At 43.0% G+C, this 24,699-nt stretch overlaps 2 protein-coding genes across 4 annotated transcripts; one reads left to right on the top strand and one right to left on the bottom strand.

Annotated features, from left to right (window-relative positions):
- Positions 1–575: 575 nt before the first annotated feature.
- On the top strand, positions 576–11,324 carry LOC129814998 (glutathione hydrolase 5 proenzyme-like). Of its 3 annotated transcripts, none has more exons than XM_055868224.1 (12): positions 588–1,043; positions 2,670–2,797; positions 2,909–3,004; positions 3,528–3,726; positions 5,058–5,218; positions 5,405–5,551; positions 5,757–5,887; positions 7,484–7,668; positions 7,861–7,952; positions 8,104–8,216; positions 8,298–8,408; positions 8,662–11,324. In XM_055868224.1, exons 1-12 carry the CDS (start codon positions 862–864, stop codon positions 8,806–8,808), a joined length of 1,692 nt encoding a protein of 563 aa, XP_055724199.1. In that variant the 5' UTR covers positions 588–861; the 3' UTR covers positions 8,809–11,324. The 3 variants fall into 3 exon arrangements, with proteins under 3 accessions (XP_055724217.1, XP_055724199.1, XP_055724208.1); XM_055868233.1 differs by having other exon boundaries at positions 598–1,043; positions 3,528–3,723; XM_055868242.1 differs by lacking the exon at positions 8,298–8,408 and having other exon boundaries at positions 576–1,043.
- A 511-nt stretch (positions 11,325–11,835) lies between these two features.
- On the bottom strand, positions 11,836–15,874 carry LOC129815006 (glutathione hydrolase light chain 1-like). The gene is made up of 5 exons (XM_055868257.1): positions 15,552–15,874; positions 15,298–15,425; positions 15,060–15,175; positions 14,859–14,972; positions 11,836–14,725 (listed from the first exon to the last, which is right to left on the bottom strand). The coding sequence occupies exons 1-5, from the start codon at positions 15,776–15,778 to the stop codon at positions 14,579–14,581; spliced, it is 732 nt and encodes a 243-aa protein (XP_055724232.1). The 5' UTR covers positions 15,779–15,874; the 3' UTR covers positions 11,836–14,578.
- Between the last annotated feature and the right edge of the window lie 8,825 nt (positions 15,875–24,699).

The raw sequence follows: 24,699 nt of genomic DNA, 5'->3' as shown, positions 1-24,699 counted from the left end.
ATGATGATGACTGCTAGCTAAGATTTTGAAAGTATGATGTTGACATGATCAGTCCAATCAAAGCTATGGTACATATAACGTGATTTGACGTCATTTTATCTGTGGACAATGACCTTGTTGGATGGGCACTGCTAATGTAACTGTATGACAGCACCCAATGGGGTTGAATTTTTGAGCTCTCCCTGTAGATTTTGCGGTGGCGTAGTGTCTCCAACATCGTCTGCGGTTGTGAGGCCGGTTGGAAGTACTGCCAAATTCTCTAAAATTACATTGGAAGCGGCTTATGGTAGAGAAATTAACATTACATTATCTGGTAACAGCTCTGGTGGACATTCCTGCAATCAGCAGGCCACCTGCAAGCTCCCTCATAACTTGACACATCTGTGGCATTGTGTTGTGTGACAAAACTGCACATTTTAGAGTGGCCTTTTACTGTCCCCCGCACAAGGTGTACCTGTGTAATGATCAGGTTGTTTAATCAGCTTCTTCATATGCCACACCTATCAGGAGGATGGATTATCTGTCCAGAGGAGAGAAAAAATCAACAGGGATGCAAAGAATCATTTGAGAGAAATAAGCTTTTTGTGCATATGGAACATTTCTGGGATCCTTTATTTCAGCTCATGAAACATGGGACCAACACTTTACATGTTGCGTTTATATTTTTGTTCAGTATATATCTGGCATGGCTCAAGGGGAAACAACGTTCACTTTTACTTCAGAAATGCAACAATTTGATCGAGTGGGGTGGAGGCGGAGTATGAAGGCTCATTGACTACTAAGCCGTGAGCTCTTGGGACGGGACAACACTTTCTGCCTAGCGGAGAATAGTATTCTTGGAAAAGTTTTTCTCTTGAAAGCATGTCCAAATATAAGCCATGGCAGGTTGGTTGCTGTCTCTGTATCGGTTTATTTGGTGCTATAATATCCATCTGTCTCTGCATACTAGCCTTCGGCGTATTTATCCACCAAGGATGCCCCGAGGACACGTACAAGCACGCGGCGGTTTCTGCGGACTCTAAACTTTGCTCGGACATTGGCAGGTAAAGTCAAATACGGTCGCCTAGATCGTACAGCTAGTTATAATAAATGATAATTTATTTAAAACATGTTATCTAAAGTTTCACTGCTCTAATGGGCTACCTATGATACATGGATTTGGTAGTCTGGTTGAACAGGTGTTGTTTGGTGTTATTTTACCAAAATGGCCAAGTTCAACTGGTCTCTCTAGGTTCAAGCTGCGGGAAGAAGAACGCTCTTTACTGCAGGGAAGAAGAACACTCTTTACTGCAGTGATTTAGACTGTTTAGGCTATTAATTTTCAACTTGTAGCCAACGTGCAGATAGATTAAAAACTGTAGGTAGCATAGACTACCAAATAGTACGCAGTTTAGGAGATTTGATTGGCTATCACAGCGATTATACAGAACTATTAATTGTATTGAACCCAAGTTACTTGATTCAACTGTGACTGATCAGAGATATAGCTTTCCTTTTATTACTTGATAATAAATATTGATATAACCCCTAGCAAGCATGGCCAATAGTCAGCTCCCCCAGCAAAAACATGTACCTCAACAGAAAATCTTCAGCTTTGTTAGCGGAACCGGTAGCGCGCACAGATCAGCTTGCTTCTCTGTGTTATAGGTCATCTATTTCCCCTATCTTCTGCCAAGAGTTGTCACTCATCAGCAATGCACTTACTTGTTCAGTCGTGTGAAGTTATGTGAAAATCTCTTATTTTTCGCAATAAATGAGGCATGAACTTCACTTCTTCAGCTGTCCCCATTCGAGAAACTTCTATGGTTCCAGGCAGGACCCTCTGTGAAAAGGGTTCCACGTGGAACCAAAAAGGGTTCTCCTATGGTGACAGCCGAAGAACCCTTTTAGGTTCTAGATAGCACCTTTTCTTCTAAGAGTGTAGAGGTCCAGATGACCCAACATGCCTACACCACCCGACTGGAGGAGAAAGGATGTAAGCACAATTAAAGTTGGACCTACTTTTATGTGATGGGACATTTCTGCAGGGTGTACAAACGAAGCAAGCTTTGTGTTGACACCATGGCCTCTTAGATCCCCCTACTGTCTCTGTTGTTGTTTAACAAAGAGACTAAAGGAGAAAGGACACAAGGCTTTTAATACCTGTGTCATAATATTTTAATATATATATTTTTTGACCCTATCCTTTGAAAGCCCTTTATTAGCACTTGAAGGGAAGTTATTCTTTTAGGATTGTGTATAGTAGGCAGAGTCTACCGCACATCGAGAGCTGATTGGTGAAGGTGCTGCAAAAGGCTAAACTGGAGAAATAGGAAAAAGTCTCTGCTCACTTTCATTCAGATACACATTTATTTTAGTTGTAGCTGAGCTTTTGCTTTTCTACACAGATGATCATACACAATTATTGCCTGATGATCTTCTGAACTTCCCAATACCTTTCTGGTGCATTTTAGTCACTTCAAACCATACTTACTTCAGATTTGAAAGTACTGTCAGACTGATTTGTAATAGACTGTCAAGGACCAAAATAAAAAAGTGAACATTGGCTGTTGATTACATCAAGTTTTTCTTTTACATGGTGGTGTCGCAAAACATTTTTTAAATCCAAATGGGGTCAATTGCCAACAAAAAAGTTTGGGAACCTCTGCTGTAATGTGGGCTGTTTCCAGAGATATACTGCAACAAGGAGGATCGGCAGTAGATGGCGCCATTGCAGCTCTGTTGTGCACCTCACTGGTCAACCCTCAGAGCATGGGCCTGGGAGGAGGGTCCATATTCACTGTTAGGGACGAAACTGGTGAGTCTGTTTTTTTATAGTCTTTGCTTTTGTGGTACTTTACTGTGGGGTTTAGCCAATAAGGTTTGTGGTGGAATTGTATAACCTATGCATCTCTTTATCTATCCTCAGGCACGGTGAAAACCTTCAGTTCGAGAGAGACTGTTCCACAGTCATTCAACGCTGATCTGCTGAAGGGCTGTCCCACATCTGTCACATTTATCACAGGTAGTTAGACCTGACAATAAATGGATGGCTGGATGGATGGATGGATAGATCCAAATACAGTATGAATGTGTGTACATTGTATGACAACAATTAACATATTTTTTTTATTCAAATAACTCAGACAGCTAAAAGAGTAATGCCTTTTAGCCGTTCCAACATCAAATGTCAGCAAACTACAACACCAAACACTACCCCTTTCATGTCTAGTCTTGCTTTCTGTCCTGGAATGTGGCATGATGTCACACCTCTCTTTTTGCTTGTGTGTTAGGGCCCATACAGTCCAGTAGTGTTTGCTGACCGGGAGTACTTAGCACCTCTGAACAGAGTGCCAGCGCTAATTTGTTTACCGGGTGTGCATGATTTTACATGTATCATTGCGTGAAAATGTTGGCAGTCGGACGTTTACAGCAGGTGGTCCCTAAAACACAGCACGCTGAATGATCGGCAGACACACGCTAAATCCACATTCAGTACGGTGGGTGCAAGCTTTAACATCTCTTTTTGCTTGTGTGGACCCTGGCAGGTAGTCAGTGGATTGGCGTTCCTGGAGAGTTGCGTGGGTATGAGGTGGTTCACAGAATGTATGGGAAGCTGCCCTGGGCCAAGCTGTTTGAGCCCACCATTAGACTGGCCAGAGAAGGATTTCCTCTGCCACCCTTCCTGGGATACCTCCTTAACATCACACTCATAGGAAACCTGGTGAAAGCAACATCACTCTGGTAGTAAGAGATCTCACTCACACTTACAGACAGGAACTCAAATGTGTACATTCGTTTTCATACTCTGGACTCGGGTGTTAAATTAAGTCATTGAGGATTGCACTTGTTTCGATTGATTGTAGTGGTTTATTTGTAATTGTACCTTGTAGTTTTTTTCTTGTTTCATTTTTTATGTAAATTGTACTGATTGTGAAAATGTTTGTACTTAGGACACCATTATGAATGAGACTTTGGTCTCAATTGGGCTTCCCTGAATAATTACAAGTAAGAATAATATATATAAAGAAAGACGCTAAAACTGCATTTGTCCAAATGTCAGGTCAGCAAAGTTGTTAATAGTGCATGAAGTACATGTATCTAAGGACTTTTCAGTCAGAAAGTCCAGATATCCAGTCCTATTATCCTAGCATGAAGCTAATAAACTCGTTTAGACACCTCCACTGTAGTCTGTGGGCTCAGACCAAGTTCTCATCCGTATGGTTGTGCGGTATAATACACAGAAAGACTGCAGAGGCTTTCCTGAGTACAGACTGTAGACCAGTGGAGGCTGCTTAGGGGAGGACGGCTCATAATAATGGCTGGAAACCATGTGTTTGATGTATTTGATACCATTCTACTTATTCCACTCTAGCCATTACCACAAGCCCATCCTCCTCAATTAAGGTGCCACTGACATCCTGTGCGGCAGACACAGACTGCAGAGGCTTTCCTGAATACAGACTGCAGACACAGACTGCAGAGGCTTTCCTGAATACAAACTGCAGACACAGACTGCAGAGGCTTTCCTGAATACAGACTGCAGACACAGACTGCAGAGGCGTTTCCTCATCTCGGCTCCTCTCCTCCGCTCTCTCCTCTTCCTCCTCTTACAGAACAGAAGTGTGAGCAGTAGCACAGGAGATGTGTGGGGAATGTGCCCTTGGCACCCCAGCAGATGGAGAGGGGGATTCACATATACTCAGGGATAATTTGAGAATGGAGATATTAATGAAATTACAGAGATCTAATGTTTGACAATTGCAAATGTTCTGTTCTATCACTGTAATCCAATAAAAAATCGAATCACATTTTATTTCTCACATGCGCCGAATACAACAGGCGTAGTAGACCTTACCGTGCGTGACATGCTTACTTAAGAGCCCTTAACCAACAATGCAGTTCAATAAATATAGTTAAGAAAATATTTACTAAATAAACTAAAGTAAAAAATAAAATAAAATAAGTCACATAACATCCAGATACCACTGTATGATAAATGCATTTTTATGTTTGTTCTCTGGTCTTTTTTCTGTTTATGGTTGGTATGGTATATTAAAGACATGCCCCTCTTCCAGTGAGGTGTTCTGCCACAAGAACAAGACGGTGCTGGGTATAGGAGACACATTGAAGTTCCCTAAACTGGCGGAAACCATGGAAACCATTGCAGAACAAGGTGTAGATGCCTTTTACACTGGCCAAATTGGACTTGACTTGATTCAAGACGTAAAAGCAGCAGGTGGGAGCAATATTTATTTGTGTAAATGAGAGAGAGGGTGGGAGAGAAAGATTGGGAGAAATGTAGAGGGAAAACCATTATTAAAAAAAAAAAAAAAACATTTTAATGAAAACTCCAGATTGTTATATTTTCTTGTCCGTGTAAGGATTGCTAACATGGATGGACATACTTTGCTCCCCATTTTAGGTGGGACCCTTACCATGGAGGATCTGAAGTCATTCAGAGTCAGAGTGGAGGATGCCTGGACTGTTCCTCTTGGAGATTACCAGATGCACATCCCTCCACCTCCTGCAGGGGGAGTCATGCTCGCCTTCATCCTCAACCTTGTTAAAGGTACCTAATGTGTTAACACTTTCTCCAAATCAAGTCAGACAACAGCTACAGCTATATCTACAATTTAGAACTATTGCTTTGTAACCATTATGTTCAAAGTGTGTTGATGGTGTGTCATCATGGTAGCGCACAATCATTGGAAAGTTCCAAAATGTACCTTCTCCAGGTTGTGGAGATTTGACTGGCTGTTTGTGACCTTTCCCAGGGTTCCATTTCACCCCCAGGTCCATGGAGGAGGACCAGAAGGTCCTGACCTATCACTGCTACATAGAGGCAGCTAAATTTGCTAACGGACAGAGGAGGAACGGTCACGATCCTGTTTTCAACACTAAAAAAGTAAGGATCGAAGAGAACTGCCTCTCTAAATCAAATCACATTTATTTATATAGCCCTTCTTACATCAGCTGATACATCAAAGTGCTGTACAGAAACCCAGCCTAAAACCCCAAACAGCAAGCAATGCAGGTGTAGAAGCTCGGTGGCTAGGAAAAACTCCCTAGAAAGGCCAAAACCTAGGAAGAAACCTAGAGAGGAACCAGGCTATGAGGGGTGGCCAGTCCTCCTCTGGCTGTGCCGGGTGGAGATTATAACAGAACATGGCCAAGATGTTAAAATGTTCATAAATTACCAGCATAGTCAAATAATAATAATCACAGAAGTTGTCGAGGGTGCAACAAGTCAGCACCTCAGGAGTAAATGTCAGTTGGCTTTTCATAGCCGATCATTGAGAGTATCTCTACTGCTCCTGCTGTCTCTAGAGAGTTGAAAACAGCAGGTCTGGGACAGGTAGCACGTCCGGTGAACAGGTCAGGGTTCCATAGCCGCAGGCAGAACAGTTGAAACTGGAGCAGCAGCACGGCCAGGTGGACTGGGGACAGCAAGGAGTCATCATGCCAGGTAGTCCCAAGGCATGGTCCTAGGGCTCAGGTCCTCCGAGAGAAAGAAAGAGAGAATTAGAGAGAGCATACTTAAATTCACACAGGACACCGGATAAGACAGGAGAAATACTCCAGATATAACAGACTGACCCTAGCCCCCCGACACATAAACTACTGCAGCATAAATACTGGAGGCTGAGACAGGAGGGGTCAGAAGACACTGTGGCCCCATCTGATGATACCCCCGGTCAGGGCCAAACAGGCAGGATATAACCCCACCCACTTTGCCAAAGCACAGCCCCCACACCACTGGAGGGATATCTCCAACCACCAAATTACCATCCTGAGACAAGGCCGAGTATAGCCCACAAAGATCTAAAAGTATAGCCACGGCACAATCCAAGGGGGGGCGCCAACCCAGACAGGAAGACCACATCAGCGACTCAACCCACTCAAGTGACGCACCCCTCCTAGGGACGGCATGGAAGAGCACCAGTAAGCCAGTGACTCAGCCCCTGTAATAGGGTTAGAGGCAGAGAATCCCAGTGGAGAGAGGGGAACCGGCCAGGCAGAGACAGCAAGGGCGGTTCGTTGCTCTAGAGCCTTTCCATTCACCTTCACACTCCTGGGCCAGACTACACTCAATTATATGACCTACTGAAGAGATGAGTCTTCAATAAAGACTTAAAGGTTGAGACCGAGTCTGCGTCTCTCACATGGGTAAGCAGACCATTCCATAACAATGGAGCTCTTTAGGAGAAAGCCCTGCCTCCAGCTGTTTGCTTAGAAATTCTAGGGACAATTAGGAGGCCTGCGTCTTGTGACCGTAGAGTATGTGTAGGTATGTACGGCAGGACCAAATCGGAAAGATAGGTAGGAGCAAGCCCATGTAATGCTTTGTAGGTTAGCAGTAAAACCTTGAAATCAGCCCTTGCTTTAACAGGAAGCCAGTGTAGGGAGGCTAGCACTGGAGTAATATGATTTTAAAAAGTTTATACGTGTATTCTGTACTTTTACACACTAATATGTGAAATCGTACTTTTTTTAAATGTAGGATGCATCGTATATGGTGGACTCTGACTTTGCTGATCGGATCAGGCAATTGATCAGTGAAGACCGTACCTATAATGACTCCTACTACAACATAACACCTTCCCCTGACCGCTTTGGGACCACACACGTGTCAGTCCTGGCTGAAGATGGATCTGCAGTCTCTGTCACAAGTACCATCAACCAAATGTGAGCCTCTACCCTCACTGAGATGCGGAATAGTACATCCCTCTCAATAGAACACTGTCTAATGTATTAACACACAGTCTCCTTCTAAATAGTAATATGACCGATGTCTCAACAGCAAACAAACCAGCTAAAACTGCAGGTTTTGGAGTTGTATACTGTAGGCTCTAGGCTAAGAGTCTTTTTTCTCTCCAGTTTTGGTGCAGGGATTTACTCCAGTAGAACAGGCATCATCCTCAACAACGAGCTGGCTGACTTCTGTTTTAGAGCAGAGAGATTGAGTGCAGGTATATAGAAACTTTTCAATTTAGTAACCGTTTTAAATTCATGTATCACTTAGGACTACTTGTCTAACCTTTAACTGGTCTTCATGGGGTGATATCTTATATAAGTCTATGGGTGATATCTGTGTAAATTACATTGTCTCATTCCTCACAGGTGAACAGCCTCCCTCTTCAATGGCTCCAGCTATACTTAGCTCCAGCTCTGGGAAAAAGACCCTTGTAATTGGGGGATCAGGGGGTACCATGATCACGACCGCCATGGCCCTGGTGAGTGTTCATTCAGGTGTCTTAACCAATTTTTTTTTAGAAAAGGATACATAGAGCCTCATCAAATCTCTCTCCTTTCAGTCCATAATGAACCACCTTTGGTTGGGGATGAGTTTGAAAGATGCCATTGCTGCTCCTATAGTGTTCGTCGATGGCAACAACAATGTGAAGTTTGAGCATGGCTTTGATAAGGTAATTCCTCTGTTCTTATTCTTTCAGTAAATCAATGACAGCCAAGGTCACTGCAATTGGCTGTTGAGTAATGACAAAGTGATGTGTATATTTATATATATTTTTTTATAGCTAATATTGGTTTGATTGTAATGGCTGCCTGAGAGCAGTGACCATTTTGAGAGACATACAGTCAAATCATGATTTTAAAGTGGAATGAGTAAGGGACGGTGAGTGGTGCTTTTTTTTAGCCTGACTGTCTGTCTGCTCTCAGTCTGTGATAGAGGCCCTGAAGGTCATTGGACACAGAGTGACAGACTACCCATACTTCTTCAACGTGGTCAATGCTGTGGCCAAGGAGGACGGATGCATCGCAGCCGTGTCAGATGCCAGGAAGCAGGGCAAATCTGCTGGCTACTGACCAATGGGACACCAGGACACTAAGAGTATACCAAGACCAGGTGTTTCCTTACTAAGGTGTACAGCCAATTAGTTGGCTTTAGAACACTGTACATTAGGTCCAAGAGGACAGTAATTTTAGTGAGATTTCTTTTTTGTAATTCTATTATCTTCATATATGAACATTTTATCTAAACCAACAGTCCAGAGCCTTAAGCAGAATCAAATGGCCCTCTTGACAAAATACTTAGGCACTGAAATGGATGGAGTTTCTAATTTTACCAAGTACATAAAATAACATGCTTGTTCTTAATGACTAACTGTACAGTACACATAGATTATAGCACAAGGAGATCCCGAAGGAACTCAAATGGGAAGAGGACAGTACAGCCTGTCAGCCTGTACTAACATGGGACTCATACTGTGACCACAAGGACTTGTCAGATTCAGGACAGGACATGGTACAACATGTTACAACTCAATCCTCCAAGTTCATTTATTAGTCCCTCTCTGGAGTGTTGCAGCAATACTCTGAGACTCACACTTTGAGAAAACAGGCTTTTTGCAGCCCCCTTCAGTGTCAGAAAGGAGTTCCACTGCCTAAAAATACTTAAGCACCCCTTGCTGACTAACAGCTACCCAATCAGTTTACTGCCTGATCTTAGTAAACTGGTGGAGAGAATTGTGTTTGACCAAATACAATGCTATTTTTCAGAGAACAAATGAACTACTGACTTTCAGCATGTATATAGAGAAAAGCACTCAACTTGTACTGCACTGACTCTGATGACAGATGATTGGTTAAAATAAATGGATAATAAGATGATAGTTGAAGCTGTATTGTTAGATTTCAGTGCAGCCTTTGATGTTATTGATCATAAATTGTTATTGAAGAAACTCACTTTGGCTTTACATCACATGGTTGGACAGTTAGTTATCCATTATAACCCAGAGAGTGTTCTTCAATGGAAGGTTCATTAACATCATATATGTACAATGCGGTGTCCGTCAGGACAATTCCACACTCTACATGTCAGCACCCAAAGCCGGTGAGCTCACAAAAAGGAAAAAAAGAATCCGTTTTAGAATGAGTGAATAAAAATAAACTGGTCTTAAATACATCTCAAACTAAAAGCATTGTATTTGGTTCAAAACATTCTCGAAGCCCTAAAACTCAACTGGAGTTGTGTGACCATTGAGCAAGTTGAGGAAGCTAAACTACTACGCACAGTACGTATAACACTGGATGGTCAATTATCATGGGCAAGTCATATTGACAAAGTTGTTGTGAAGATGGGGAGGGGTATGTATTTTATAAAAAGAGGTTATGTGTTTGAGACAAATCAACTTGGCATGTATAACAAGACAATTAGAAATTCCAGACACGCTCGTTTTCTAACTTGATCACTAATAATCAGAATATTTAGAGAGTGATCTTCTCAACCATTGATGGCCTGATTTAATCCTACCCCCGCAAGCAAACCTGTGAACTTCCCTCCACATGTAAATGTGATGAGTTTGCGGCATATTTCAGAGATAAGATACACAGCCTAATGTTTGTTATCGTCAAGCAAGACCTGATGAGAAGTTTGACATGTGCCCTAGCCTACCACACAAAGGCACTATGGATTTATTTTCCCTGGTTGACACAGACATGCTCAGGAAAGTGATATCACAATTTAAGCCTTATACCTGCCTTCTCGAGCCTATCCCCACCACCTTTTTCAAAACAGTTTTTTACATTTCATATCTAAAGAAGTGCCAGCTATTGTTACTCACTCCCCGTCCTTGTACTCTTGGATTTAAGTGCTGCATTCAACACTGTTGACCATGATGTCCTCTGGACAGACTGGAGAGGTGGGTTGGCCTCTCCGGTCCAATTATAAATTGGTTCAGGACCTATTTGACAGGTTGAGAGTTTTTTTGTGACCCATTGTGAACATAACTCAGAGAAAATACTACCACCTGAGGAACATTGCCAAGGCGTGGCCATTTCTCTCTCAGGCTGATACAGAGAGACTCCTCCATGCTTTTATTACAAGCAGGCTTGACTACTGTAGTGCTCTCCTGTCTGGTCTACCTAAGAAAGTCATTGGTCAACTGCAAAACATACAGAATGCTGCAGCACTGGTACTGACCAAGACCAGACAGAGAGCACACATAACACCGGTTTTAAGGTCTCTGCACTGGCTGCCTGTGAGTTTTAGAAATACATTTTAAGATTCTTCTATTGGTTTTTAAGAGGAAGCCTTTAGTTACTATGCCCCCATCCTCTGGAACGGCCTGCCAGAGATCCTTGGTGGGCTGAAACTGTGGACATATTTAAAAGAGATCATAAAACACACATTTTTAGCTTTACTTTTCCTTAGAGTGCTTTTTAGTCACTCAGTTTTTGTTATTCTTTTACTTTTTATCCTCTTATTGTGTAGTAAATATTTCAGTGTTTATGTTTTACCTGTGAAGCACATTGCGTTGCATTCCATGTCTGAAATGTGCAATGTGCTGTATAAATAAAGTTTGATTTGTACTAGTCGTTCAGGCTCTGGTCTTGTCCCATCTTGATTACTATCCGGTAATATGACCATAAACAATGACCTAGCAAAGCTGCAGCTGGCTCAAAATAGAGCACGCCTTGCCCTTAACTGCACATACAGAGCTAACATCATCAACATATATGCCAGTCTTTACTGGTTGAAGGTTGATGAGAGATTAACTGATTCTCTTTTAGTTATGAGAAATATTACTGTGAAGAAAATTGCAGATTGTCTGCATAATCAAATAACATTCAGCTCAGACACCCATACATACCCCACAAGACATGCCACCAACGGTCTCTTCACAGTCCCGAAGTTCAAAACGAATTCACGGCAATGCACTGTATTATACAGAGCCATGATCGCATGGAACTCCCTTCCATCTCCAATTACTCAAGCAAACAGCAAAATCGCCTTTACAAAACAGCTAAACAACATCTCATGGAACAGTGGGGAACTCTGAAGGGACACAAACACACACAAACGAACACACTTTTCTTTCTAATATTGTTTGTTTATCGTTGTATATTACATTTCTGTGACTGTCCATCAGTGTTTTGTAACTTGTCATATTTTGTTTTTTGTGGACCCCAGGAAGAGTAGTTGCTGCTTCTGCCAACGCTAAATGGGGATCCAAAGAAAAAACGGTACATATAATAAAATCAATGTCCGAAATAACAAGTAAATTGGTAAGAGTTCTGAATGCCATTGTGCAATCTTACAGAAGCTATAATAACACGTGTGACCAGAATGTGAAAAAGAATGTACACACAGTAAGAGTACTGTATTAGCGTTTGATGTATTGCATTGACATCACCAGGGCTTGTTGTCACATGTACAGGTTTATATTGATCCCCCTCCAGGTCTATTAAATTCTTCAACCAGTGTTAACTTTCAGCATTTAGCTCCGTCATGTCTGCAATGAATACTAATTACTTCGACTTATTCTGTTTGCCCTAAAGGAAGTGAGAATAGCTTTTTTTTTTTTTTAAACAACTGCAGTAATAGTAATGTGATGTGTTTCAATAGTAGAGCTTGTGAATGAGTAATGATCTCTAAATTGGATCCTCCCAGGCACCAGATGTGAATTATGAAAACATGCAAATATATTACCCAGTGTTGGTGTCTGGTGTTCATGTGGGATCATTTGGAGTAAAGGAGCTCAGTCTTTGGTATAGATGTAGGATCTTAATTTGAGCCAGTTTGCTACAACAGGAAAATAATCCTGCAGCAACAGGAAATGTTAATTATAATTAATGGACATTTTTGTAGGGGTTGATACCTTTTCCATAAGGGAAAATCAAGTCTGAAATACACTTTTTGTTTTACATTTCCTGCATTGCAGGATGTTTTTCCTGCAACAGGGTGAACAAATTAAGATCTTACATCTATATGTGCCCGAGTGTTTCATCAGGTTTAGCTAAATGATATTAAGACGCTCGGTGACACTCAGGAAAATGCTTGAATAAAGCCTTAGTTAATCAACTTTCCAACACAGAATGTTCTCTGTCCAGGGCATTTCAAAGCTGTAAAATTGTTGAGGTAAAATAGTTGTTAAAAGCTTTGCCTCTGATTTTTAATCTCTGTTTTGTATCCTGCTTTCCAAACTTTAAGTACTTTGTGCCTTTCTAACTATACAGTAAGAGATGTGGTATGACCCTGTCAGAAGTTACAGTATTAATGAGGTCATGTCATGAGCTGTTGTTGAAATCTGTTGATGGGAAATTGTTAGTCATATAGTATAGCTCGCTACCACATGCTTTTCTTGCTGTGACATTTAGCCTTTTACAGTAGGTTAATTCATCCCCACATACACTTTACCCATTAACCATAGTACATGTACTATGTCCAAAATGTGATGCCAAGACAATAGACAGGTTAAATATTTTCTAACAGACATTGTCCCTTTTTGCTATATTTGGTTAAAGTGTATGGTCTGTTACGCATTCACTATACCCCTGAGAGGCACTGAGAATAGTTGCTTTACATATGTTTTCATGTTATGACATCATTTTTTTACATATTTTGTAGAATATAAATCAAGGTTTCATGTTTACTGTCCAAAAAAATGGATCAAGTAAATACATTTTTGTGGAAAAAATGTTATGGAACACCTTACGAGATGATCATCAATAAATATGTTTACATGTTCACTCGTGAGAACAATTAAACCCTGAAGTAAGCCCTCTTTTACTCTTTGAAACTCTGTCTGATTACCTGTGTTTTCATTGTTGGTCAACGCTGATCAAATTGTTGTAGTCTTGTGAACATTACATCCTTAAACTGTTCTATGGATATATATTGTAAATGATTGATCTTGAACCAATACCAAGTCTTCTCAAAAGCAACACACATGATATATATATTAGGCAAAATGTGATGATGATGATGATCTCAAAATAAAAGCACCAGTCATTACCTTTCCTATTCTGACCGATGAAAGACATACATGAATATAGAGATGGTACAGACAGTAGCGAATAACAATCAAATTAAAGCGAAGTGGAGAACTGTGGATAATGAATTGCTCTATTTCTGTATATCAGACTGAGGTATACTTGGTCATCAAATACAGGATAAGAGAGGAGACGTTGGAGGGTAGTTTCTCTCCACTTTGTGATACCAAAGAGCATAGAAAGGTGGACCTGGTTTACCAGAAAGGACTAAGGTTATAGGTTGTAGGTCATTACCGAGATGAGGGGAGGAATGTGTGTATGTTTCTGTTGGTTTGTAATATAGTCTGTGGAAGTGGTTTTCATCTGAATCGGATGCCTAATCAGCCTGTCTGTGGAAGCAGGGGTGTCTGTATGGGTCTCAGTTAGAGGGAGCAGGTAATAATGGTGGAAAAAATATGTAGTTATATATCGCTATTGTTTTGGACGATGTTATATTGATTTGTAAAAAAATAGGTAGCTTTAGATAGAGATAGTCGGCTGTACCTGTGACAAAACTCTGGTATTTTTAATCTTATAGTTACTTCTCCATCTTTTTAAATAGTGAGCTGACATGTTTTCAGCACTTTTTATTTCCATGACTGATTAAAACTAATTTTCTCATGGTGTCTTTTGTCTCTCTGCAGCAGACATATTGTGAGCAATATGTTTGGAACATCAAATCGCAATAAAATCACAGTAACGAATGACAATAAATATATAATTGTGGGAATCGCATACATATATCGGCAGCTAAGTATCGTGATATCGTATTGTGAGGTCCCTGGCAATTCCCAGCCATAGTAGCGGGCTCATGTGGTTGGTCTCAGTACCCAGCGGCATAGGCCCACTTCCTGGGGTCAGATTCAGCATGAAGCCGGTCCCCCTGGCGCACCACCGCCTGAACCACAGCACCTGTGGCTGTCAGGAACTCTGTCTCGTGGTTCTTCAAGGCCAGACCAGCCGTCACCCTCTGTAAGGAAAGCATATAGACCACTGTGAAACTCCTATTCAAATAGACACCCTGAATCACTAGCATGATAACCATCCACGATCTTGACACAATAGACGCATGTCTATTGACTATCGTCAGCCATTTAACCCACCTCGTCAAACCCGGGCTCTCCCTGTGTGGTGTTGGGACTCAGCTGGTTGTGGATTCTGGGATCTGCCACAGCTTTCTTCAGGTCATAGTTGAAGAACAGCGCATTGAAAATCACCTGCAGAACGAACAGCCAACTATTCAGTCACAGACGACTACTATTTATTTTCACACAGCAATGAAAAGGCATGGTAGCCTGGCTCACTGTGGCAGTTGCCGTGGTGATCTTTGTTCCTCCTGAGCCCCCCACCACCATCTTGACTTCCTTGCTCCCCTTGTCAAAGAGAATGGCTGGACACACAGAGGACAAGGGCCTCTTACCTGGAGAGAGACAACTAGGGAGTTAGGTACATCCAGATCCACCATCAAGTACCAATGTCTGGTTATCTGAGTCGGCTGATGCACTGAAAACGTTGGTGTCTGTAGTCAGATGAACCCTTTACCTGGTCTGATGAAGTTGTTTGGTGAAGGAGGCACTCCATAGTCATTCGTGATGAGGGGGGAGCTGAAGTCATCCATCTCATTGTTGAGGAGGATTCCTGTAGAATGTGACATGACTTTGGAGCCAAACCTAGGGAGGAAGTAGAACAGAAAGATAATGAAGACAGGTGAGTAATGAGGACTACTTCCAGTAAAGTAAATCAAAACTGGGAATCAAAACTGGTAAAGTAAATCAAAACTGGGACTTGATTCTTACAAATGGTTGATGTTGCTGGTGGCTGCCACTACACTCCCGTCCTCTGCCACCACAGACAGATGTGCTGTCCCGTGGTTCTCGGGGACAAAGTACTCTGGCTCATAGTAGTTCATGTGATGGGTGGTATCATCTGTAATCTTCTGACGGAGGGCATCGGCAAAGTATTCTGAGGTCATGTTGTGGATGAGCTGAAGAAGTGAGGGGACAGGAGAATGAGGCTCTGCCATTCAAATGAATGCCCATTTATAGAAACCACCATACAGAACAGTGTATAACGTTGAAGATGGACTGGTTTGCATTTACTGAAATTTCAACATAGCAGCTTTACAAATATTGTCTCTGGGCCAACTGATGTCCATTTCAATCAATAGTCTAATCAACTCTCTTATATGAGCATATCCATATTTACTCTGTCTCCAACAAACATGAACATGACGTTTCAACACATACTAGGACGCGTTGATTGCATATGATTAGTAAGTGACTGATTGGAGTAAATTCTTGAAAGTAGAGACATCCTGTTAGAGAACTATTCAATATAAGCTCTGGGAAAGATGGGGATGAGAGTTACATCAGAGATACGGAGGAATTGTGGATCTCCCAGCATGCTTCGCTTGGCATAGGCGAAACGGAAGGCCTCGACCATGCGGTGGTACGTGAGGATCTTCTTCTCAGTGTTGGAGACACTGTCTGAGGTGAAGTTGTATCCTGCATGGGAGCAAACCTGGTAATCAACCATAGCCACCATCCCTACATTTATTAAACAATAATACGGTACATTTAATGTGATCACGTCAATATACACTTTGACTCTGAAGTGGACATTGAAAAGGTTTTACCCGTATACAGTAAATATAAAAGTACTGTTCATTCTGTGTCCCAATCCCAGTCTATCAGTGTTATAACTGTTTCAGTTCACAGCCGTAGAGGAGGAGAGGATGGGAGAAAGGAAAGAATGCTAAAACCAAATGGAAATATTTGATGAATTTCAGCTGACAAGCAGAAGTCATGGTGAACCGTCAGGATGAAGGGCTTGATCAGGCCCTGACATGCCAGTAGCAGAAGTCATGGTGAACCGTCAGGATGAAGGGCTTGATCAGGCCCTGACATGCCAGTAGCAGAAGTCATGATGAACCGTCAGGATGAAGGGCTTGATCAGGCCCTGACATGCCAGTAGCAGAAGTCATGATGAACCGTCAGGATGAAGGGCTTGATCAGGCCCTGACATGCCAGTAGCAGAAGTCATGATGAACCGTCAGGATGAAGGGCTTGATCAGGCCCTGACATGCCAGTAGCAGAAGTCATGATGAACCGTCAGGATGAAGGGCTTGATCAGGCCCTGACATGCCAGTAGCAGAAGTCATGATGAACCGTCAGGATGAAGGGCTTGATCAGGCCCTGACATGCCAGTAGCAGAAGTCATGATGAACCGTCAGGATGAAGGGCTTGATCAGGCCCTGACATGCCAGTAGCAGAAGTCATGGTGAACCGTCAGGATGAAGGGCTTGATCAGGCCCTGACATGCCAGTAGCAGAAGTCATGATGAACCGTCAGGATGAAGGGCTTGATCAGGCCCTGACATGCCAGTAGCAGAAGTCATGATGAACCGTCAGGATGAAGGGCTTGATCAGGCCCTGACATGCCAGTAGCAGAAGTCATGGTGAACCGTCAGGATGAAGGGCTTGATCAGGCCCTGACATGCCAGTAGCAGAAGTCATGATGAACCGTCAGGATGAAGGGCTTGATCAGGCCCTGACATGCCAGTAGCAGAAGTCATGATGAACCGTCAGGATGAAGGGCTTGATCAGGCCCTGACATGCCAGTAGCAGAAGTCATGATGAACCGTCAGGATGAAGGGCTTGATCAGGCCCTGACATGCCAGTAGCAGAAGTCATGATGAACCGTCAGGATGAAGGGCTTGATCAGGCCCTGACATGCCAGTAGCAGAAGTCATGGTGAACCGTCAGGATGAAGGGCTTGATCAGGCCCTGACATGCCAGTAGCAGAAGTCATGGTGAACCGTCAGGATGAAGGGCTTGATCAGGCCCTGACATGCCAGTAGCAGAAGTCATGATGAACCGTCAGGATGAAGGGCTTGATCAGGCCCTGACATGCCAGTAGCAGAAGTCATGGTGAACCGTCAGGATGAAGGGCTTGATCAGGCCCTGACATGCCAGTAGCAGAAGTCATGGTGAACCGTCAGGATGAAGGGCTTGATCAGGCCCTGACATGCCAGTAGCAGAAGTCATGATGAACCGTCAGGATGAAGGGCTTGATCAGGCCCTGACATGCCAGTAGCAGAAGTCATGGTGAACCGTCAGGATGAAGGGCTTGATCAGGCCCTGACATGCCAGTAGCAGAAGTCATGGTGAACCGTCAGGATGAAGGGCTTGATCAGGCCCTGACATGCCAGTAGCAGAAGTCATGATGAACCGTCAGGATGAAGGGCTTGATCAGGCCCTGACATGCCAGTAGCAGAAGTCATGATGAACCGTCAGGATGAAGGGCTTGATCAGGCCCTGACATGCCAGTAGCAGAAGTCATGGTGAACCGTCAGGATGAAGGGCTTGATCAGGCCCTGACATGCCAGTAGCAGAAGTCATGGTGAACCGTCAGGATGAAGGGCTTGATCAGGCCCTGACATGCCAGTAGCAGAAGTCATGATGAACCGTCAGGATGAAGGGCTTGATCAGGCCCTGACATGCCAGTAGCAGAAGTCATGATGAACCGTCAGGATGAAGGGCTTGAGCGGGCCCTGACATGCCAGTGTTATATGATTCCCCCGCCACTCATCTGTGTCCAATTAGAGGTAAATTGGAAAGATTCGAGTTTGCGGTAGAGGCAGGGGGCCACGGTGAGTGGGTGGCCAGGCAGAGGAGCCACAGGAAGAGTAGGTTCAGGCAGTTTAATTACTCTGGAATAAGGTTTTCATCTAATCCTCTGAGACAAACACTGTCACATTATATAGCCATTGTACTGGATGCCAGCAGAGAGAGGAAGTCTGGAGGAGGACATCTATGGACTATATATATCCAATAGAATGTGGATATATATATGTGGAGCTGAAACAGAGCTTGGAAGAGGAGATTTTTTTCTACACCCCAATAATTGGTCAGTCAGCAGCACCACCACGAACAAAAGGTGATTATCTATCTTAATTTGCATGGTCAAGAGAGCAATACATGTATGGTGCACACAGTAATAGGATGGGATACAGTACCCTGCAAAAGTATTCATCCCCCTTGGCGTTTTTCCTATTTTGTTGCATTATAACCTGTAATTTAAATTGATTTTTATTTGGATTTCATGTAATGGTCATACACAAAATAGTCCAAATTGGTGAAGTGAAATGAAAAAAAATAACATGTATCAAAAAATTCAAATTTTTTTTACGTAAAACTGGTGCGTGCATATGTATTCACCCCCTTTGCTCTGAAGCCCCTAAATAAGATCTGGTGCAACCAATTACCTTCAGAAGTCACATAATTAGTTAAATAAAGTCCACATAGGGGGGATTCTAAATGTCACATGATCTCAGTATGTATACACCTGTTCTGAAAGGCCCCAGAGTCTGCAACAGCACTAAGCAAGAGGCTCCACCAAGCAAGCAACACCATGAAGACCATAAGGAGCTCTCCAAACAGGTCAGGGACAATGTTGTGAAGAACTACAGATCAGGGTTCGGTTATAAAAAAATATCCGAAACTTTGAACATCCCACTGAGCACCATTAAATCCATTATTAAAAAATGGAAAGAATATGGCACCACAACAAAGCTGCCAAGAGAGGGCCGCCCACCAAAACTCACAGACCAGGCAAGGAGAGCATTAATCAGAGAGGCAACAAAGAGACCAAAGATAACCCTGAAGGAGCTGCAAAGCTCCACAGCGGAGATTGCAGTATCTGTCCATAGGACCACTTTAAGCCATACACTCCACTGAGCTGGGCTTTACGGAAGAGTGGCCAGAAAAAAAGCCATTGCTTAAAGAAAAAAAAAAGTAAACACGTTTGGTGTTCGCCAAAAGGCATGTGGGAGAACCGTCAAACATATGGAAGAAGGTACTCCTGTCAGATGAGTCTAAAATGTAGCTTTTTGGCCATCAAGGAAAATGCTATGTCTGGCGCAAACCCAACACCTCTCATCACCCCGAGAACACCATCCCCACAGTGAAGCATGGTGGTGGCATCATCATGTTATGGGGATGTTTTTCATCGGCAGGGACTGGGAAACTGGTCAGAATTTAAGGAATGATGGATGGTGCTAAATACAGGGAAATTCTTGTGGGTAACCTGTTTCAGTCTTCCAGAGATTGGAGACTGAGACAGAGGTTCACCTTCCAGCAGGACAATGACCCTAAGCATACGGCTAATCAACACTTGAGTGGTTTAAGGGGAAACATTTAAATGTCTTGGAATGGCCTAGTCCAAGCCCAGACCTCAATCCAATTGAGAATCTGTGGTATGACTTAAAGATTGCTGTACACCAGCGGAACCCATCCAACTTGAAGGAGCTGGAGCAGTTTTGCCTTGAAGAATGGGCAAAAATCCCAGTGGCTAGATATGCCAAGCTTATATAGACATACCCCAAGCGACTTGCAGCTGTAATTTCTGCAAAAGGTGGCTCTACAAAGTATTGACTTTGGGAAGGGTGAATAGTTATGCAAGCTCAAGTTCTGTTTTTTTGTCTTATTTGTTTGTTTCACAATAAAATATTAGCATCTTCAAAGTGGTAGGCATGTTGTGGAAATCAAATGATACAAACCCCCCAAAAATCTATTTTAATTCCAGGTTGTAAGGCAACAAAATAGGAAAAATGCCAAGGGGGTGAATACTTTCGTAAGCCACTGTAAACCAGGGCTGCTATAATGTAAATTAACAGCATAATTTTCTTATGTGAACAGTGCTTACCCAGCATCAGGCCTGCAAAGCAGAGCGCCTCAGGTGTGATGGCTCGGAAAACAATTATCTTTGGTCCTTATACACTTATAATGTAGCATAGGCTGTCCAAATGTGACCCACAGTTTGATATTGAATACAACTCTGTGTCATCAGTGGGAAGGCTTACCATCCAGGATGTTGAGTATGGGGGAAAGGACAGGGCCACTGCGGGCGTTGGGCAGAAACATGGTGTACTCCCCCACAGTAGCATTGAGAGGATTCTCATCCAAAAAAGGCTTGTATTTCTTTAGGTCATCCAGTGTGATGATACCATCTGAAACACATACCAGGAAACAGTCAATAAGATACTGTTTCTGTAACACGTACAGCCAGCAGACCCTGAATGAAATTCTATCAAAATTGCAGTTTGTTCATATTTGGTAGATATAAGGGAGAAACCAACTTGAAGCCTGATTGTCCTTCACAAGGTTCTCTGCCAGCGGCCCTTTGTAAAAAGCATTAGGTCCCTCATTTGCTATTATTTCATAGGTGTCAGCGAGTTTAGTAAAGGTGATGATGTCATTTTCCTTAAGGATGCCACCATTTTTGTCACAAAACACCTCACTGAAAGAGAGACAAAAAACAGAGATGTCATGTCAGAGACAACATACGAGACACTGAGCTCTCATGTTTGCGTATAAGGGCATAAACCATCAACAGGGGATGTACAGTATCTTCTCATGTGAAAACGTGACCCTCTGAACAGTAACTCAGATTGTCACTCCATATTACGTCTCTCTTGTAGACATTCTCACCATAAAGCTGTGTCACAGATGAAGGTTTCCCTGTTCTTGGAAATAGCGGTGGCCAATGCCCTGCCCAAAGGAAAGCCTTTCTGTGCCAACTGGATTGCAGGCTGGAAAAGCTCTCTCCATGGCAATTTTCCATGGCGTTCGTGTGCCATCTCATACCCACGGATCTCCCCTGGTATGGCGATGGACAACCCTCCTGTCAAACGTTACACGTAATGTAATGTAACAGATTGTGAAAGGATATATTGGAAGAGGATAGGTTGGAGTGCAGCTTTTGATCTTCTCTAATGTACTACTCTTCATTCCTGCTCCCAAGAACTCTAAGGGTACCTGCCACAATTACTATCGCCTTGTAGCACATCTGTAATCATGAAGGGCTTTGAAAGGCTGGTTATGGCACACATCAACTCCATCATCCCAGACACCCTAGAACCACTCCAATTTGCATACCACCCCAACAGATCCATAGACGATGCAATCTAAATTGCACTCCACACTGCCCTCACCCACCTACAGTAGATAAAAGGAATACCTATGTGAGAATGCTGTTCATTGACTACAGCTCCGTGTTCAGCACCATAGTCCCCGCCAAGCTCATCACCAAGCTCGGGACCCCGGGACCCTGGTACTGAACACCTCCCACTGCAACTGGATCCTGGACTTCCTGAGTGTAGGAAACAAAACCTCCGCCATGCTGACCCTCAACACGAGAGCCCCACAGGGGTGTGTGCTTAGACCCCTCCTGTACTCCCTGTTCACCCACGACTGCGTAGCCACACATGAATCCAACACAATCATCGAGTTTCCTGACGACACGGCAGTGGTTGGCCTGATCACCGGCGACGATGAGACAGCCTACAGGGAGGTGGTCAGTGACCTGGCAGCGTGGTGCCAAGACAACAACCTCTCCCTCAACATCAGCAAGACCAAGGAGCTTATTCTGGACTACAGGAAACAGGGGGCCAACACACACCCATCCACATCGACAGGGCTGTAGTGGAGCGGGTCAAGAGCCTCAAGTTCTTTGGTGTCCAAATCACTAAGAACTGAAAATGGTCCATACACACGCACACAGTCATTAAGAGGACACGGCAGCGCCTCCTCGGGAGGATGAAAAGATTTGGCATAGGACCTCAAATCCTCAAAACGTTCTACAAAAAGTTCTACAGCAGCACCATTCAGGGCATCTTGACTGCATCACTGCCTGCTATGGACTCTATGCACACTCACAGGCCTCTACACACTCACTCACACACACATACACACTTCATTGGCTCACACACATAACACGCATTCATACTGACACTACACACACAAACACGCAATCATTATATAAGTCGCTGCTACTCCATTTATCATATCCTGATGCCTAGTCACCTTACCCCTATACATACAGTATCTACCCCTACCACTCCAGTATCCCTGCACATTGTTAATATGCTATTGGCACTGAACATGTCAATATCGCTCACTTACTTTCTTGTGTTCTTCTTATTTCTATTTCTTGTGTGTTTTTATTCTACACTGAACAAAAATGTAAAGTGTTGGTCCCATGTTTCATGAGCGGAAATAAACAATCCTAGAAATGTTACATACACACAAAAAGCTTATTTCTCTCAAATTTTGTGCACAAATTTGTTTATGTCTGTGCTAGTGAGCATTTCTCTTTTACCAAGTGTAACGGTCGCCCTCCTCCTCTTCGGATGAAGAGGAGGAGTAGGGATTGGACCAAAGCGCAGCGTGATAATTTGACATAATGAAGTTTATTAAAGTAAAGACGAAAACCCGAAATAACACTTCAACAAACTACAAAATAACAAACGAACGTAGACTGACCTAAAACATGTGAACTTACATATAACGAAGAACGCACGAACAGGTACACAACTACAAACAAACGATACAGTCCCGTGTGGTAACATATACGGACACAGGAGACAACCATCCACAACAAACAATGTGAAACAACCTACCTATATATGGTTCTCAATCAGAGGAAAACGTAAACCACCTGCCTCTGATTGTGAGCCATACAAGGTCAATTAACACTGACACTTAACATAGATACACAAAACATAGAATGCCCACCCCAACTCACGTCCTGACCAACTAAACACATACAAAAATAACAGAAAACAGGTCAGGAACGTGACACCAAGATAATCCATCCACCTGACAGGTGTGGCATATCAAGACGCTGATTAAACAGTGTGATCATTACACATGTGCATCTTGTGCTGGGGACAATAAAAGGCCCCTATAAAATGTGCAGTTGTCACACAACACAATGCCACAGATGTCTCAAGTTGAGGGAGCATGCAATTTGCTTGCGGATTGCAGGAATGTCCACCAGAGCTGTTGCCAGAGAATTGAATGTTTATTTCTCTACCTTAGCTGCATCCAATGTCGTTTTAGAGAATTTGGCAGTACATTCAAGCGGCCTCACAACCCCAGATCATGTGTAACCACGCCAGCCCAGGACCTCCACATCTGGCTTCTTCACCTGTGGGGTCTTCTGAGGGGGGATGGGGGCGGGCTGAGGATAAAGCCCTTTGGTGGGGATAAAAACTCATTCTGATTGGCTGAGCCTCTGCCCTCCCAGGCCCACCCATGGCTGCAACCCTGACCAGTCATGTGAAATCCATATATTAGGGCCTAATTAATTGATTTCAATTGAATGATTTTCATATATGAACTGGACCTCAGTAAAATCTTTGAAATTGTTGCATGTTGCATTTTTATTTTTGTTCAGTATAGTACTTTACTTTATTTAATAGTACTACTGATATTGATTACTGCATTGTTGGGAAAGTGTTAGCAAGAAAGGCATTTCACTGTACTAGTGGATGTGACAATAAAACTTAAAGCACTTATCTCAGTGTCTTGACTCTATTGCAAGGCCATCTTTCATTGTAAATGTGCATCTTTCATCTTTTTGTTAGGTAACTGATAAAATATTACCCTTCTTGGCTAACTGGGTGCTATTCCCAAACATGTCCTCTGTTGCGTTGGCGGGAGCCGTCTCTCTGGAATCAATGGTCTCTACCTTTGTCTGTGAAGGAAGACAGAATCATCATTACATCAAAACCTAGTTACAATGGAGTGAGCTATTACATTTCCTGTTTTTAGTTCAGTTGTGCCAGTCAATGTTGGATTTGTTGACATCATTAAAGATACAGTTGGTAAAGGTTTAAGTCAAGGATTAGGGCTCAGACTCTACCAGTTGTGGCATTATAGATGGTGAAGAAGAGACCTCCTCCAATGCCCATGCTGTAGGCATTCACCAGCCCAACACACATCAAGGCAGCAATAGATGCATCCACTGCAGAACCCCCTTTCTCCAACGTGTCTCTGAGATTTATAGTGGACACACAAACACACACACACAGACAAAAGTTTATATTCAGTGGCCCTGATTTGCATACACAAGCGCTAGTTTGTGAAGAAACAGCAGGCAG

Source organism: Salvelinus fontinalis, chromosome 2 (assembly GCF_029448725.1).
Source record: "Salvelinus fontinalis isolate EN_2023a chromosome 2, ASM2944872v1, whole genome shotgun sequence".
Taxonomy (NCBI): domain Eukaryota; kingdom Metazoa; phylum Chordata; class Actinopteri; order Salmoniformes; family Salmonidae; genus Salvelinus; species Salvelinus fontinalis.
Note: the sequence above shows the minus strand (reverse complement) of the source record. Positions and strands in the feature narration are given on the sequence as shown.

Coding starts and splice junctions, on each gene's coding strand:
- LOC129815006 (XM_055868257.1), bottom strand. CDS start 15,778: ATGGCAGAGCCTCATTCTCCTGTCCCCTCACTTCTTCAGCTCATCCAC. Junction 15,176..15,297: donor AAACAACTTCATCAGACCAG/GTAAAGGGTTCA, acceptor GTCTCTCTCCAG/GTAAGAGGCCCTTGTCCTCT. Junction 14,973..15,059: donor TCACCACGGCAACTGCCACA/GTGAGCCAGGCT, acceptor TTCGTTCTGCAG/GTGATTTTCAATGCGCTGTT.
- LOC129814998 (XM_055868224.1), top strand. CDS start 862: ATGTCCAAATATAAGCCATGGCAGGTTGGTTGCTGTCTCTGTATCGGT. Junction 7,953..8,103: donor AGCAGAGAGATTGAGTGCAG/GTATATAGAAAC, acceptor CATTCCTCACAG/GTGAACAGCCTCCCTCTTCA. Junction 8,217..8,297: donor TCACGACCGCCATGGCCCTG/GTGAGTGTTCAT, acceptor CTCTCCTTTCAG/TCCATAATGAACCACCTTTG.